The following is an 18132-nucleotide window of genomic DNA, read 5'->3' as shown; positions in this document are numbered from 1 at the left end:
CCTGTAGAATTTGAAAGAGAGTATTCCAGTCAACATTGTCAAAAGGTTTCTCTAAGTCTACAAATGCTAGAAACGTAGGTTTGCCTTTCCTTAATCTTTCTTCTAAGATAAGTCGTAAGGTTAGTATTGCCTCACGTGTTCCAACATTTCTACGGAATCCAAACTGATCTTCCCCGAGGTCGGCTTCTACCAGTTTTTCCATTCGCGTTAGTATTTTGCAGCTGTGGCTTATTAAACTGATAGTTCGGTAATTTTCACATCTGTCAACACCTGCTTTCTTACTACTTATATACCAGAATACAAACTTCCCCTTCTTTTGTAGCTTGTGAATCGAGTTCAAGATTTCTGTATCAATTTGAAAGCCAACTTATATTGAGATATACATCATGTGATACTCGTTTAGTCCCAGCATTAGACCAACCGCTGGTCCGTGTGAGGTGCTGGACGCTGGGGTCAGCAGTGAGGAGTACTTCATGGACCACCAACAGCGTGGTGTAGCACTCATCTTCAGCCACAAGAACTTCGACGTTCGTCAACATCCGGATGGGGATTACCAGCCAACTGCGAGAGAGGGCACAGACGCCGACAGAGACGCACTTCGCCTCACATTTGTAATGCTCGGCTTCGAAGTACTCTGCTTCAACGATAGGAGTCATGAGGAAATAACCAGTGAACTCAGACATGGTAAGTAAAAGTCTCTCTCCCATCACAAAACAAGAAATCTACAGCACTGTCAGCTGCGTGGGGTAGCCGCTTGGTCTGAGGCGTCTTGTCACGGTCCGTGCGGCTCCCCACGTCGGAGGTTCGAGTCCTCCCTCGGGCATTGGTGTGTGTGCGCTGTCCATAGCGTAAGCTAATTTAAGTTAGATTAAGTAGCCTGTAGACTTACGGGCCGATGACCTCAGCAATTTGGTCCCATGAGATCTTACCACAAATTTTTATACAGCACTGTCTGTGCTCAGCAAGCCATCATGTGGTGTAAGGTAGTTCACAGGGTGGACCGTATATGTGGAACCACCTTTCTAAAACAAAAAGAAGTGCATGAACAGAAATTTAAAATCAAGCCCCTAGAGCAGTCGGGTTTTATGCAAGAGGCGAAAAATCTGTGAGGCTGTGTTACCGACATGCTGGCCATCTTGAAAGCCTCGATCTCGGATTACACTCTAAATCAGGGCCGGCCAGAAATTCTGCACACGTGCGGTGCTCCTGCACACGTGCAACTTCCGGGTCAATGCGTGCACGCCGCAGCCGTCAGCGTTCATGTAGTGCATGTTTCTACGCACAGATGTCGCTTTATCCACTTGCTGGGATACTCTCTACCGACGCATTCTAGTACTCTTTCCACAGTTTGCAAGCCAACCATGGGAAGGTGTTTCGCTTATTAAACATTTAAAATACTCTCACAGTCTACTCATTGAGACATCTACTTTTATGTTAACAGTTTAACCCAGTAAGACATGTAATACAGTTAACAACCATGGGTTTTTATTAAGGAAGCTTGACTGACGGCAGGTAAACACGCGTAATGGTTTTGAGCTAGTATTTAAGAAAGAGAGCACTTATCGACTTCCAACGAATCTTATTCATGATTTCAAATAACATTAAACTAGTGCAAGGTTGCCTGTAACTAATTCTCGGTGCCCTCAGTTACACCCACATAATTTCTCTCTCACTGACCTCTAAACAGAATGATAACCGCAGACCTCTCGATGATCACCTGTTATTTCAATACCATTATTGCTATATCTTTCATCAGCTCCGTCTGAAATCTGCATAATAACCGACAGTTGGATGAATGTTATGTTTTATCGACTTCAGCTGAGCGTAGCCCTTCACACATTAAAAAAAAAAACCTAAATGTAAGTATACATTGAAACAATCGGTTTAATGATCAATTTTCCTCTTGCTTGTACCACATAAACAGGGAAGTGGAGCCGCCGCCGTTCATTTAGCACACATGTCTAATAACAGATTCGCTGTCGCTCCCTGTCGCACACGTGCGCACATGTGCAGCACTTCCCCACGTCTGCACACTGTGCAGCGTTTGGCCGGCCCTGCTCTAAATTTTCAATATGAAATGCGGTCATATGAAATATCAAACACACAGAGAATTACAAGTGGCGAAAACAATGCGGTCTTTCGCTTGAGCAAAGCTTTTGTCATTCTCGTCGCATCTGCAAAGAAAAAAAGCAAAGGCTGATACAATACATAGAAGCTACAGGATGTGCTTCACGTTTTGTCCGGCATGCTATAAAGCGTTGGCACTTGCTTCACCCATTCCTCTCAGGTGTTAACCAACTCATGTACTGGAAAGTGAACACAGGCACCAAAAATCTGTACGGAGGTGTACAAGGTTTCTGATTTTTACTGCATACACTTGCCTTCTCATGTACTTACAGACAGAAATCTTATAGACTTAATCCTGGCACATGTGGCTGCAACGGGCCTTTAAAACCTATCCACATCCAGGGAAACTGGATACTCAAGTGCTGGTGTACCGAGAATGAGAAACGGTCCAACAGTATGAGATTGCTACATTCCACTCCAAATCATCACTTTTGATACGCTGTCTTGAGACATGGAGGTGTGCTGTCATGACATTGACATGCGGAAGTTGATAATTAAAGGAATTAAGTAATTAAGCATAATAATCAAGAAAACAATTAGCTGGCATACATGTTAATTGATGCAGTAGTTTATTACACTAAGGATGCTGAAGCAGCTTAGCGATCAGAGAACATTTAGTGGGGGGACTTCGGTTTTAATTCAGAGACCCTGTCACAATCTACTTGGTAGAGGCGGAGTGGACGGAAGTCAGACAGTACGTTCGGTGGTAGGCCACAACTGCCAGCCCCCACTACCTTCCGACAGCATAGCGGGCTAAGCCAGAGAGGTCTGGAAGACGGAGGAGCTGCTGGCGCAGGTATACTAAACAGAAACCGAAGTAAAAGTTAAGATGTGGTTTCCAGGGTCGGACACCCCTTCACTTTAGTTCCTGTGGACGGGTCCATCAATGAACTCAGTCCAAACGGAAAATAGCCCACATTGAACTCTATTGTGGCGGCCGTTAGAGATTTAGCAGTACTTCTTAAAATAGCATTTAGAGTTTTTCCATGTCAGTAAATCGCAGGGAATAATACATGGTGTTACAAAAAGGTACGGCCAAACTTTCAGGAAACATTTCTCACACACAAAGAAAGAAAATATGTTATTGGGACATGTGTCCGGAAACGCTTACTTTCCATGTTAGAGCTCATTTTATTACTTCTCTTCAAATCACATTAATCATGGAATGGAAACACAGCAACAGGACGCACCAGCGTGACTTCAAACACTTTGTTACAGGAAATGTTCAAAATGTCCTCCGTTAGCGAGGATACATGCATCCATCCTCCGTCGCATGGAATCCCTGATGCGCTGATGCAGCCCTGGAGAATGGCGAATTGTATCACAGCCGTCCACAATACGAGCACGAAGAGTCTCTACATTTGGTACCGGGGTTGCGTAGACAAGAACTTTTAAATGCCCCCATAAATGAAAGTCAAGAGGGGTGAGGTTAGGTTAGGTTAGGTTAGGTTAGGAGGAGAGCGTGGAGGCCATGGAATTGCCAATCCATCGGTCACCGAATCTGTTGTTGAGAAGCGTACGAACACTTCGACTGAAATGTGCAGGAGCTCCATCGTGCATGAACCACATGTTATGCCGTACTTGTAAAGGCACATGTTCTAACAGCACAGGTAGAGTATCCCGTATGAAATCATGATAACGTGCTCCATTGAGTATAGCTGGAAGAACATGGGGCCCAATCAAGACATCACCAACAATGCCTGCCCAAACGTTCACAGAAAATCTGTGTTGATGACATGATTGCACAATTGTGTGCGGATTGTCGTCAGCCCACACATGTTGATTGTGAAAATTTACAATTTGATCACATTGGAATGAAGCCCCATCTGTAGAGAGAACATTTGCACTGAAATGAGGATTGACACATTGTTGGATGAATCATTCGCAAAAGTGCACCTGTGGAGGTCAATCAGCTGCTGATAGTGCCTGCACACGCTGTACATGGTACGGAAACAACTGGTTCTCCCGTAGCACTCTCCATACAGTGACGTGGTCAACGTTACCTTGTACAGCAGCAACTTCTCTGACGCTGACATTAGGGTTATCGTCAACTGCACGAAGAATTACCTCGTCCATTGCAGGTGTCCTCGTCGTTCTAGGTCTTCCCCAGTCGCGAGTCATAGGTTGGAATGTTCCGTGCTCCCTAAGACGCCGATCAATTGCTCCGAACGTCTTCCTGTCGGGTCACCTTCGTTCTGGAAATCTGTCTCGATACAAACGTACCGCGCCATGGCTATTGCCCCGTGCTAATCCATACATCAAATGGGCATCTGCAAACTCCGCATTTGTAAACATTGCACTGATTGTAAAACCACGTTCGTGATGAACACTAACCTGTTGATGCTACGTACTGATGTGCTTGATGCCAGTACTGTAGAGCAATGAGTCGAATGTAAACACAAGCACCGAAGTCAATATTACCTTCCTTCAATTGGGCCAACTGGCGATGAATCGAGGAAGTACAGTAGATACTGACGAAACGAAAATGAGCTCTAACATGGAAATTAAGCGTTTCCGGACACATGTCCACATAACATCTTTTCTTTATTTGTGTGTGAGGAATGTTTCGTGAAAGTTTGGCTGTACCTTTTTGTAACACCCTGTATACATTCAAGCACATAATATTTGGGAAACTGTAGAGTCTCACGTTGTCACAACCACCAAAAATCAGGTCTAGTGGGGTGACATCATGTTTTTAGAAGATACATGACGCGGAAATTGAACCGGACAGAAGTGTGCCGAGAGTCACTCTGCCTGTATTGCACAACAAGCTTTGCTAATGCTCATATTGTGTCGGTGAAGTTGTCTCTGTAAAGTCATGCAGGCTGTGAAATTTATGAACGTGTTTGAAGTATATTTGTGCTGATGACAAACTGCTGAGGCTTAGATCCAAGTAGTCTGCAGCTCGTGGTCGTGCGGTAGTGTTCTCGCTTCCCGCGCCTGGGTTCCCGGGTTCGATTCCCGGCGGGGTCATGGATTTTCTCTGCCTCGTGATGACTGGGTGTTGTGTGATGTCCTTAGGTTAGTTAGGTTTCAGTAGTTCTAAGTTCTAGGGGACTGATGACCATAGATGTTAAGTCCCATAGTGCTCAGAGCCATTTGAACCACTTTTTGGTTCCAACTACACTGAAGAACCAAAAGAAACTGGTACACCTGTCTGATGTCGTCTAGTGCCCCCACGAGCACACAGAAGTGCCGCATCCCGACGTGGCATGGAATCGACTAATGTCTGAAGTAGTGCTGGAGGTAAGTGACACCATGAATCCTGCATGGTTGTCCATAAATCCGTAAGAGTACGAGGGAGTGGAGAGCTATTCTTAACAGCACGTTGCAAAGCATCCAACATTCGTATTTAGATTCGTATCTAGACGTATCAGGAGTCTAATATCTCTCCAACTGCACACGCCCCAAACCATTACAGAGCCTCCACCAGCTTGAACAGTCCCCTGATGACATGCAGGGTCCATGGATTCATGACGTTGTCTTCATATCCGTACACGTCCATCCGCTCGATACAATTTCAAACGAGACTCGTCCGGCCAGGCAACATGTTTCCAGTCATCAACAGTCCATTGTGGCTGTTGACAAGACCAGGCGAGGTATAAAGCTTTGTGTCGTGCAGTCATCAAGGGTACACGAGTGGACCTTCGGTTGCGAAAGCCCATACTGATGAAGTTTCGTTGAATGGTTCGAACGCTGATAATTGTTGATGGCCCAGCATTGAAATCTGCAGCAATTTGCAGAAGGGTTGGACTTCTCTGTCACGTTGTACGATTCTCTTCAGTCGTCGTAGGTCCCGTTGTTGCAGGATCAAAACCGGCCCCACTGATGTTGGAGATTTGTTGTTTTATCGGATTCCTGATATTCACGGTACACTCGTGAAATGGTCGTACGGGAAAATCCCACTTCATCGCTTCCTCGGAGATGCTGTGTCCCAGCGCTCGTGCGCCAACTATTACACCACTTTCAAATTCACTTAAATATTGATAACCTGCCAATTGATACCAACTGCGCCAGGCACTTGTTGTCTCATATAGACATTGCCGACCGAAGCCCTATATTCCGTCCGTTTACATGTCTCTGTATTCAAATATGGATGCTTATACCAGTTTCTTTTGCGCTCCAGTATAGTTACTGCGCTAAGAACGAAGGCAGGTTGGCAGTGGCGTGCACTCAAGCTATTAAATACTCAAGTGTTGTGATATTGTCGTCGTTGGCTATCTTTTGGTCGTGACTAGTAATTCAATAGAATTTTGTCAGGTATTCTGGCATGTTATTAATTGTTTCTGGCTTTCCAAACTATTCTAAGAGTTATGGTAACGCCCCATGTGGCAAAGAGCATTAATTGCATCTTCCGAACATAGCTTAACTGTGATGGCGTTCATAAAACATAAATCCTTGGTGAGTAAAGTTTTAGTGTGTGGCTTTTGGGTCAGTTGTAACAGCACACTTGCATTGGACAAGCTTTGTGAATTCTGACCAACGCCTTCTTTTATTTTCTTTTAATTTATTACGAATGTACAACTAATTATTTTTAGGACACTAAGCCACTACAGTACAGATAACTTTTACCAGAATTAACTTCCTTTTGTTTGTAGGTGTATTAAAATTCCTCAGAGGTTGTATTGAAAACTTAACTCGGCAGAGTTCACATGTTGGAGCGCAGTGTACTAGTAACTGCACTGGAAATAAGGTTAGTTGAATTTGAGAACTTGAGGAAGTCCGAATGGCCTTTAAGGACTCAGTACTCGCGGATAGATCAGTATCAGTAGAGTCCATGCATCCCTGTACATTATCGCTCACTGTAACAGTGCGTTATGCTCACCAGTCTGCTATTTATTAGGGTCTGGTATTGTAATTTGGCTCAGAGTCGATTATGTAATTTTGTTGTGTTTGACAGCAGCACAGTTGTTGGATTCAGAGTAGGAATTAACATGATCACTTTATTAGAAATGTCTGAATCTGTCTTCGATGGATCCATTCAGTAAAGATTGACATGTGATCAGTATCTGTGATTCTACTTATTTACCTGTTTGTTTACCTACAAACTAATCATCATAGTCAAACGACGGTTTCTGTCTAGCTTGCATGTCACACTTTCTGCAAGTTGAACAGGACGATCTCTATCGTCCTCAGTGAGAAGTTCTAACATTTGCGTTTGGTGAGGTTGCCATCTACGTTTGATCGAAGTTCCCATTATCGGAGTACAGCTGACGGCAGTTCCCTACGAGAAGGAGCGAGTACTGTGCTCTTGACTCAAGTGGAATGATTTCAGAACAGTGGTTGAGTTTCTTCATTTGTAGGCATTTTAGAAAGCTCAGTTTCCAGTTTGTCTGTGACACAGCCAGCATCATAGAATTTCGCGAGAAGTTTCACCACCGCACTTTGGGTAATGGGATGGTCTGGCTGCGTGGCTTTTGCAAAATCCTCTGGGTAACATGAGTACTCCTTTCTCCTGATATAAGGATGATCTCATTGTGTTTGGCTTTCTCGTTACCTGTAAGGAAGGAACATTAGTTGCACCTCGAGATAAATAAAGCAATGCTTAAATCAAAGACACTATTGTTTTTCTCGCGTAATTCTCCATTTGTTTAATATGTCACGTAACTCCCTTTTCATTTGAGAATGTATATAGGGGTCATGAAAATTGTCACATGGATGAAACTGTCTATAAACACAATAAATGACAAAAAGGAGAAGCACCAAAAGGGGGAAGACGAAACGAAATGAAGATGTGAAGGGGTTGTGATACGCTTGGTGAAAAATACAGCGATCCTCCCTTGTGGTGGTCAGATGTGGTCGACTGCAACCTTGGCGACAAATATTCCTACCCTCAGGTATCCATATATTTCAACATCGCTCACTGCCACATCCAAATGCCCCTCAGATCTGGATGTTGCACGATTGGACCAGCCGGCCAATTGAAGGCCCCACAAGCAGGCACCTTTCAAATGCTGTCAGGTGCTGATAATGCTACCTCATACGACTAAAGTGCGCGTCATTTACAATGGCGGCCGAGTTTAGGTTCGTTCTGCGCATCTGACGTCACAAAAAACACAGTCAGACAATGAACAGAGAACGACATTGCCAGAGCTCGACTACAGTGCAGAGCACAGACGAGTGGCTTCAGTTTTAGAAACGTTCAGTCATAAATAAAGTAATTGAACAAAAGCAATGTCTTGATAGCAGACTTTCTTTTATAGAAAGTTTGGAAAAAGCATTCTTTATATCAATTGCTTCATATTCTATTAATTAATTAAACCAAACAAGTAACAAGCCTCCTAATTCAGGCGATAGCAAGGATAGGTGTTTGTATCATTCTCACGAACCGCTTTTTCGCAATAAAGAACAGCAGTAATTGTTTATTTCCTATTGTACTTCGACGAAACGTGACTAATTCATAGTCATACCAACAGTGTTTGTCGAAATTGTGCGTGATATTTTAGAGTCCTCCCGGAGTTTATTTGAATGACGAGTTGTGTTAGTGTAATGGTTAATGTGTTTGACTCCTAAGCGAAGGGTTATGAGTTCAAACCTTGTTCTGTGCTTACTATTCTGTTTATTTAAAAACAATATCGAAGTGTCTTACTTCATGAATTTTATTCGTTTGAATGCAATTTTTTGAAATTTCTAGTTATTTGTCTCTTCATTATAATCATAATAAGTTTTCGGTTTTTCTAATTTTGTCCTCCAACATTTCTTTTCACAGCAATTAAAAACAATGAAAAGGCACACATACAATATTCATGTTATCTGTTTTGTTTGTATATCTTCTCTTCCGCAGTCGCTGTTTTACTATTCATATTGAAATATATTCTTTGTGACAGTGTTAAAAGTATTGTTTAGAGCCGAATTTCAGCTCATACGTTACCGAGCTACTTGACTGTCTGACGCAATTCTTTGCTTCGCTGCTTTGGCAACATCATCATATTCAATGTTTTCGACAACTGATCTATGTTTTGGCAAGTATTTGCTATCTGTTGTGACAAACACAAATTTTTTGCGCACTGCGCCTCACTGACAATATATTTTACTTTCTATGTTTTATTACAGCCACATTTCAGTTTTGTGTACTTCTCCATTTTTGTTTTAATCAGAACTTTTTAGACAAAAGCGAAATGTCTCTGGTATAAATAAAACTTTTATTACGGTCGCGAAAGACGGAATATTTCTCAGTATTACATACGACACCTATCTGGTACTTAAATGAGATATACAGTAAATTTTATATGAAATTTAGGTATATTGTCCACATTTCATTCTCAACATTGTGGCAACTAAAATCGACCACACGGAAAGTATGCACTATGGACTTTTACCTCTGCAAACTCTTCAAAATTTCGTGCAATGGTTTACTACATTTAATGCTGCACAATAACTGTGTTGAACATCGAAACAAAATTAATTCATTTACGGGGGGAAGGTATTAGTCAAGAAGATGTGTAAAAATAAAATTTTTGGGCCAAATAGTTTTTGTGAAATCGAATGATAAGTGTGTCAAAGCAGTCGGAACACCATGTGTCAGCACAGGCGAGCAGTGCAGTGATGACAAAATCGCGTACAGCGTGGAATGCGGGGAGCACGTCTCTGTAGCAGCGAAAGGCTTAATGCGGCCGTGGTGGCTTTACTTCATAAACTGCGCGCTCCCCCCTAAACGTAAGTTTGCGAGCTACACTATACTATGGCGCTGCTTCTCTTGGCGCGTGCGTCGTGTGCAACTGGCAACGCAGCAATCTCCCGCGTCTGGGCGGGCATGCGCGAGCCGCCAGGATAAAAGAATTCAACTATACATGGCATCTTCATGTGCTTCGCAATGATCTTGCAACTATAGTCTTAACACACATCAAGAAAAAAGCTTTGCATCACCTCGGTTCCGAGAGTTCCAGAACCTGTACAGAAAACTGGAATAGAGATCAATATAAACATCATTTCCGCCCTTTTTATTGCTCATCAAAACATCACATTGCATGTTGTACGACCATACAGCGAGACCTTCAGAGATGGAGGTCCAGATTGCTGTACACACCAGTACCTCTAATACCCAGTAGCACGTCCTCTTGCGCTAATGCATGCCTGTATTCGTCATGGCGTACAAGTTCATTAAGGCACTGTTGGTCCGGATTGTCCCACTTCTCAATGGCGATTCGGCGTAGATCCCTCAGAGCCGTTGGTGGGTCACATCGTCCATAAACACTCCTTTTCAATCCATCCCAGGCATGTTCGATAGGGTTCATGTTTAGAGAACATGCTGGCCACTCTAGTCGAGCGTTATTCCGAAGGAAGTCATTCACAAGATGTGACGATGGGGGGCGCGAATTGTAATCCATGAAGACGAATGCCTCGCCAATATGCTGCCGATATGGTTGCACTATCGGTCGGCGGATGGCATTCACGTATCATACAGCCGGTCCTGCGCCTTCCATGACCACCAGCGGCGTACGTCGGCCCCACGTAATGCCACCCAAAAACAGCAGGGAATTTCCACCTTGCTGCTGGATACTGTGTCTAAGGGGTTCAGCCTGGCTAAGTTGCCTCCAAACACGTCTCCAATGATTGTCTGGTTGAAGGCATATGCGACACTCATCAATGAAGAGAACGTGATGTTAATCCTGAACGGTCCGTTCGGCATGTTGTTGGGCCCATTTGTATCGTGCTGCATGGTGTCGTGGTTGCAAAGATGGACCTCGCCATGGACGTCGGGAGTGAAGTTGCGTATCATGCAGCCTATTGCGCACAGTTTGAGTCGTAACACGACGTCCTGTGGCTGCACGAAAAGCATTATTCAACGCTGTGGCGTTGCTGTCTGGGTTCCTCTTATTCATAATCACGGTCATCCGTTGCAGTAGTAGCCCTTGGGCATGTCATCGACAGTTCCTGTTTCCCTGTATCTCCTCCATGTCTGACCAACATCGCTTTGGTTCGCACCGAGGCGCCTGGACGCTTCCCTTGTTGTAAGAAAGCGGACGTGACCGAACCGCTTATTGACTGCCTAGGCATGGTTGACCTACAGACAACACGAGCCGTGTACCTCCTTCCTGGTGGAATGACTGGAACTGATCGGCTGTCGGACCCCTTCCGTCTAATAGACGCTGCTCATGCATGGTTATTTACATCTTTGGGCGGGTTTAGTGACATCTCTGAACAGTCAAAGGGACTGTGTCTGTGATACAATATCCGTTGTCAGCGTCTATCCTCAGGAGTTCTGGGAACCGGGGTCATGAAAAATTTCTTTGATGTGTGTGCATACCCGTCGATTGTGTGTGCGTGTTAGACTGACATATGTCGATGTCTCCTGAGTGCATCAGTGTTTTTATCAGGCAACCTTAATGCACTTTACACCAGTGTTTGGTGGTTTTGTGATTGCGTGCTTCAAATACATTAAGGTTTTGCAGCATTCTGCGCCGAAAATATATTGAATGTTATGGGTTGAATCGAAGATGGTGGTTTCAAAAGTGGCCGCCAAATGGTGTTGGTAAAGTACCCTCACGAGATTTCCTCCTCTCACTCTCTCATACAAAGTAACTTTAATTTCTATTTATCAATCTGTTTCTATTTTTTTCTATTTCTTAGAAGAGTTATTCTACACGTATGCACCACCCTGTACATTTGTAGCTGCGCTCGGCAAGCCATCACGTGGTGTATGTAGTGAAACAGGATCATTTTTTCTTTTCAGTTTTTCTTCGTTTCTATTTCATTTTTGGATGGCGTGCAAGAGGAACAACTGTTGATATGCCCCCATAAAAGAAGAAAGAAATGTAATTTTTCCGTGATTGTCATTGTGTAAGATGCGTTTGGGCGGAAGTAATATGTCTATTGATTTGTCTTGGAAAATCCGTTCTCTCACTAGAGGTAAACACAAACCATGTGCAAAACTTTTGTCCCTTACACTGTCTCAGAGGAGAATAACGCATCGTAATTTCTCAATATAGGGCTAGTAGTTTTGAGTCGTAGCCTGACTCAAACCTAAGAAAGTCACTGCTGCGAACCAGTGCATGGAAACCAATATGAACCCTAAGTCGATGGCCGAAAACGGAGTAGGGAGTGACGTTGCAACTGAAGTGAAGCGAGCTTATACCAGTAGTGATGGACGTGGTCAGAACAGTCTCCAATAACAACACAGTTCCAAATTAATACACTGGTCTCGAAAGGCGAGGTAACAGTAACTGTATTCGAGAATCAGCGTAAAGTAGGCATCAACAACGTGATGCGAACAGCCAATCCGCCGGACAGGCTCGGTGGTTACTTGATATAGAATATATGGTGAGAAATTACCCTAAAGGCGAAACAATCAGCACTGATCAACGACATGGGGATCCAGAAGGCACTGGAAACCACCGCATTAAGTATACATGTAGAGTATCCACAGGACATGTGTCCTGTAATTGAACATGTGTCATGATGATCTCCCCATTGGTGAATGATTCCGTATCAGTCCCACTTATGGATCCCTAGGAGTGGACTGCCAAGGGGCAGGAAAAGGTATGAAAAACAACAAAAGGATAATATTCTACGAGTCGGACTGTGGAATGTCAGAAGTTTGAACTTCGCAGGGAAGCTAGAAAACCTGAAAACGGAAATCCAAATGCTCAGTCATATAGTGAGGGTCAGTGGAGTGACATGGAAAGGAGATAAGAATTTCTGGTCAGACGAATATAACGTAATATCAACCATCAGCAGGAAAGATATAACGGTGGTTGGAGTAGAGTTCGTTATGAATAGGAGAGATGGGCGGGGGGTGAGTCATTGCTAACAGTAAAGAGATATGGTTGTTCTCATCAAAATCGGTAGCAAACCAACGCCAGTGGTTCAGGTGTATACCCCGACTTCACAAGCAGAAGACGAAATGTTAGTAAAACTATATGACGATACGGAATGGGTAACTTAGTGTGTGGTTCAAATGGCTCTGAGCGCTATGGGACTTAACTTCTGAGCTCATCAGTCACCTAGAACTTAGAACTAATTAAACCTAACTAACCTAAGGACATCACACACAACCATGCCCGAGGCAGGATTCGAACCTGCGACCGTAGCGGTCGCTCGGTTCCAGACTGTAGCGCCTACAACCGCATGGCCACTCCGGCCAGCTAACTTAGTGTGTAAAAGGCGGTAATAAGCTAATAATTATGGGGATTGTAACGCGGTAGTAGTGGAAGGAACAGCAGATTGAATTACGGGAGAATGTGGGTTTGCTAGTAGAAATGATGCAGGGCAAAGACTGAGTTCTGCAGTAAAGCCGGCCGCTGTGGCCGAGTGGTTCTAGGCGCTTCAGTCCGGAACCGCGCTGCTGCTACGGTCGCAGGTTCGAATCCTGCCTCGGGCAGGGATGTGTGTGATGTCCTTAGGTTAGTTAGGTTTAAGTAGTTCTTAGTCTAGGGGACTGATGATCTCAGATATTAAGTCCCATAGTGCTTAGAGCCATTTGACCATTTTTTTCTGCAGTAAATCTCAGTTATAAACAGTAAATAAAAAGTTCAAAAACCAGGAGAGGAGAAGATTTATTTGGAAAAGGCCTGGAAATTCGGGAAATTTCTAGTTGGATTACATCATGGTCAGACAGATTCCGACATCAGATATTTGACTGTAAGGCGGACCCAGAAGCAGAAATCCATTCGGATTACAATTCAGTATTGATGAAGTGTAGGCTGAAGTTCAAAAAAATCAGGAGGAATCACTGTGGAAAGAAGTGGGATACAGAAGTGCTAAGGAATAATGGGATGTGCTTGAAGTCGTCTGAAGAATACTGGAATACTGGAATATTGAACACCTCAGAAGGGAAAAGGCTATCACAGAAGAAAGGAAAACACAGGTACAAGGAAGGTAACTCCGAAGAATCCTTAGGTAACAGAAGTAGTATTTCAGTTAATCGACGAAGAGGGGAGTACAGTTGTGTTCAGGGAAATGCAGGTATAAAGAAATATGTCACTTAGGTATGAATTATTTAGGAAGTGCACGGAATCTAAGGAAAAATGTGAAGAGATCGAAAAGAAATATTCGTCGAAAGGACTGATTCAGCGTACAGAAAAGTCAAAACAGTCCTCAGTGAAATTAAAAACAAGAATGGTAACATGAAGAGTGCAGCCGGAGGAGAGAGGATGGGCGGAAAGAGTACACTGCAGGCCTCTGCGAGGGGAAAGACTTTTTGATGACGTGATTGAGGAAGGAACAGGAGCCGGTATCGAAGACATAGGAGATCCGGTATTAGAATCTGAATGTAATATAGCTTTGGAATATACAGGGTGATTCAAAAAGAATACCACAACTTTAAAAATGTGTATTTAATGAAAGAAACATAATATAACCTTCTGTTATACATCATTACAAAGATTATTTAAAAAGTTTTTTTTTTCACTCAAAAAAAAGTTCAGAGATGTTCAATATGGCCCCCTCCAGACACTCGAGCAATATCAACCCGATACCCCAACTCGTTCCACACTCTCTGTAGCATATCAGGCGTAACAGTTTGGATAGCTGCTGTTATTTATCGTTTCAAGTCATCAATGGTGGCTGGGAGAGGTGGCCAAAATACCATATCCTTAACATACCCCCACAAGAAAAAATCGCAGGGGGTAAGATCAGGACTTCTTGGAGGCCAGTGATGAAGTGCTCTGTCACGGGCTGCCTGGCGGCCGATCCATCGCCTCGGGTAGTTGACGGTCAGGTAGTTACGGACAGATAAGTGCCAATGTGGTGGCGCTCCATCCTGCTGAAATATGAATTCAAAAATGGTTCAAATGGCTCTGAGCACTATGGGACTCAACTGCTGAGGTCATTAGTCCCCTAGAACTTAGAACTAGTTAAACCTAACTAACCTAAGGACATCACAAACATCCATGCCCGAGGCAGGATTCGAACCTGCGACCATAGCGGTCTTGCGGTTCCAGAGAAATATGAATTGTCATGCTTCTTGTTTGAGCTGAGGGAACAACCAATTCTCTAACATCTCCAGATACTGTAGTCCAGTTACAGTAGCACCTTCGAAGAAAAAGGGACCAAAAACTTTATTGGCTGAAATGGCACAGAAAACGTTCACCTTAGGCGAGTCATGTTCATACCGAGTTGTTTCCCGCGGATTCTCAGTGCCCCATATACAGACATTGTGACAGTTGACTTTCCCGTTAGTGTGGAAAGTTGCTTCATCACTAAACACAACCTTTGAAACGAAAGATTCATCTGTTTCCATTTGAGCAAGGATAAAATCACAGAAATCGATTCTTTTAATCTTATTGGCTGCAGACAGTGCTTGAACCAATTTCAGACGATAAGGTTTCATAACTAACCTTTTTCGTAGGACTCTCCATACAGTTGATTGTGGAATTTGCAGCTCTCTGCTAGCTCTGCGAGTCGATTTTCCTGGGCTGCGAACAAATGCTTGCTGGATGCGTGCTACATTTTCATCACTCGTTCTCGGCCGCCCAGAACTTTTCCCTTTGCACAAACACCCATTCTCTGTAAACTGTTTACACCAACGTTTAATACACCACCTATCAGGAGGTTTAACACCATACTTCGTTCGAAATGCACGATGAACAACTGTCGTCGATTCACTTCTGCCGTACTCAATAACACAAAAAGCTTTCTGTTGAGCAGTCGCCATCTTAGCATCAACTGACGCTGACGCCTAGTCAACAGCGCCTCAAGCGAACAAATGTACAACTAAATGAAACTTTATAGCTCCCTTAATTCGCCGACAGATAGTGCTTAGCTCTGCCTTTTGTCGTTGCAGAGTTTTAAATTCCTAAAGTTGTGGTATTCTTTTTGAATCACCCTGTATATGATTAAGTAAGGCAGGTGGGATGGATAACAATTCTTCGGGATTTCCATAGCCATTGGGTGCGGGGGATTGGTAAGCAAGCGACTGTTCAAGTTAGTGCGCAGGACCTATGAGCCTGATGCTTTCAGAAGAAACATCATCCACACAATTCCGAAAACAGCAAGGGCCGTCAAATGCGAGAATTATCGCACAATCGCCTTAACGCCTCATGCATCTAAGCGGCTGACAACAGTAATATACAAAAGACTGGGAAAGAACGCTGAAGATTTGTGAAACGCCGATCAGTTTGGCCTTAGGAAAGGTAAAGGTATCAGAGTGGCAGTTATGACTTGCACCTGATAATGGAAGAAAGACAGAGGAAAAATCAAGACACGTTCATAGGATTTGTCCACCTAGAAAAAGTGTTCCTAAAATGGTTCAAGATGTTGAAAATTATGAGAAAAATAGGAGTAAGCTATAGAGGTAAGGTACTGTTTGTACAAGAACGAAGAGGGAACAGTAAGAATAGAGGACCAAGAAAGATTAAAATGGGCGTGAGTCAGAAATAACCTCTTTCGCCCCTGCTATTCAATCTGCACATAGAAGAAGTAATGACGGATGTAAAAAAAAAAGCTTCAAGAGTCGGATTTAAACTCAAGGTGAAAGAATGTCAGTGATAAAATTCGATGACGACATTGCTGGCCTGTGTGAAACTGGAGCAGAATTACAGAATGTGTTGAGTGGTAAGAAGAGTCTAATGAATACACAATATGGGCTGACAGTAAGTGAAAGAAAGACAAAAGTAATGAGGTGTAACAGAAATGATCTTATTAATAAACGTAACACCAAAAGTGAGATCCACGAGACAGGTGAAGTGAAGGAATGGTGTTACCTTCGAAGCAAATTAACACATCACAGTTCAAGGGAAGTATGATGGTATAAAGCAAAGTCCTTAATCTGAGGAAGAAATTTCTGAGAATTTTCGTTTGGAGCACAGTTTTGTTTGGTAGTGAATTATTGACTGTGGAACATCCAGATAGGAATGAGAATCGAAGCGTTTGAGTTGTAGCGCTATGGAAGATAAAGATAAAATAAGGAATGAAGTGGTTCTCTGCATAATCGGCGAAGAAATGAACAAGTGGTAAACAGTTGAAAGTAGAAGGTATAGGATGGTCAGACATGTGTTAAGATAACACGGAATAACTTCCATGGTTTCAAATGGAGTTTTAGAGGGTAAAAACTGTAGAGGAAGACCGACATTGGAACGAATCCAACAAATAATTGAGGACGTAGGTTGCAAGTGCTACTCTGAGATGAAGAGGCTGGCACATGAGAGGAATTCATGGCGGGCCGCATCAAACCACTCAGAAGACGGAAGGCCCAAGAAAAAGAAAGAAAAAATATTTTGCCTTGCTAGTGGCCATCCACATGTGACGTGTTTATTACGACCCCGGACGTCGCTGTTGCCGAACAAATAATACCATGCCACTCTCTGCAATTGTCTCCATATCGCTGGAGAGGTGGGATATTAGGAGTGGGGTCTTAATGGCGAGAATAGCTGCTAATACAAGCGAAAGATGTCAGGAAGTTGTTGCTGTGATCGTTAGTCCGAAGACTGATTTGATGCAGCTCTCCTTGTTACTCTATGCTATGCAAGCCTCTTCATCTGTAAATAACTACTGCAACCTATATCCTTCTGAATCTTTTTGCTGTATTCATTTCTTGTCTCCGACTTTTGCCCTCCTCGCCCCTCCCCCCCCCCCCCCCCCCCCACACACTCTTCCTTCCAACACGAAACTGAGTCCATCTTTTAGTCAAGTTGCACCATAAAATTCTTGTCTCCCCAGGTCTATTCAGTAACTCCTCATTAGTTATGCGATCTTCCCATCTAATCTTCAGCATTCTTCTGTAGCACCACATTTCGAAGGCTTCTATTCTCTTCTTGTCTAAACCATTTATCGTCCACGTTTCACTTCCGTACATGGCTGCACTCCATACAAATACTTTCAGAAACGACTTCCTGACACTTAAATCAATACTCGATGTTCACAAATTTTCCTTCTTCAGAAAAGCTTTCCTTGCTATTAGATGTCTACGTTTTATATCCTTTCTACTTCTGTCATCATTAATTATTTTGCAGCCCAAGTAAAAACAAGTCAGCTACTACTTTAAATGTCTCATTACACATTCTAATTCCGTCGTCATCACCTGATTTAATTTTACTATATTCCATTACCAAGTTTCCCTTTTGTCGA

The 18132-nt window shown here is 43.3% G+C and overlaps 1 protein-coding gene across 1 annotated transcript in view; it reads left to right on the top strand.

Annotated features, from left to right (window-relative positions):
* The first annotated feature begins 473 nt into the window (after positions 1-473).
* LOC126455999 (caspase-1-like) overlaps positions 474-18132 on the top strand; it is a 71320-nt gene continuing 53661 nt past the window's right edge. Inside the window, exon 1 of the mRNA XM_050091758.1 lies at positions 474-684. Within this exon, the coding sequence (XP_049947715.1) occupies positions 474-684 (211 nt within the window). The remainder of the gene's footprint in view (positions 685-18132) is intronic.

Source organism: Schistocerca serialis, chromosome 1, assembly GCF_023864345.2.
Source record: "Schistocerca serialis cubense isolate TAMUIC-IGC-003099 chromosome 1, iqSchSeri2.2, whole genome shotgun sequence".
In the NCBI taxonomy this organism is placed as follows: domain Eukaryota; kingdom Metazoa; phylum Arthropoda; class Insecta; order Orthoptera; family Acrididae; genus Schistocerca; species Schistocerca serialis.
The sequence above is the reverse complement of the archived record's forward strand: the minus strand, read 5'-3'. Positions and strand labels throughout refer to the sequence as shown.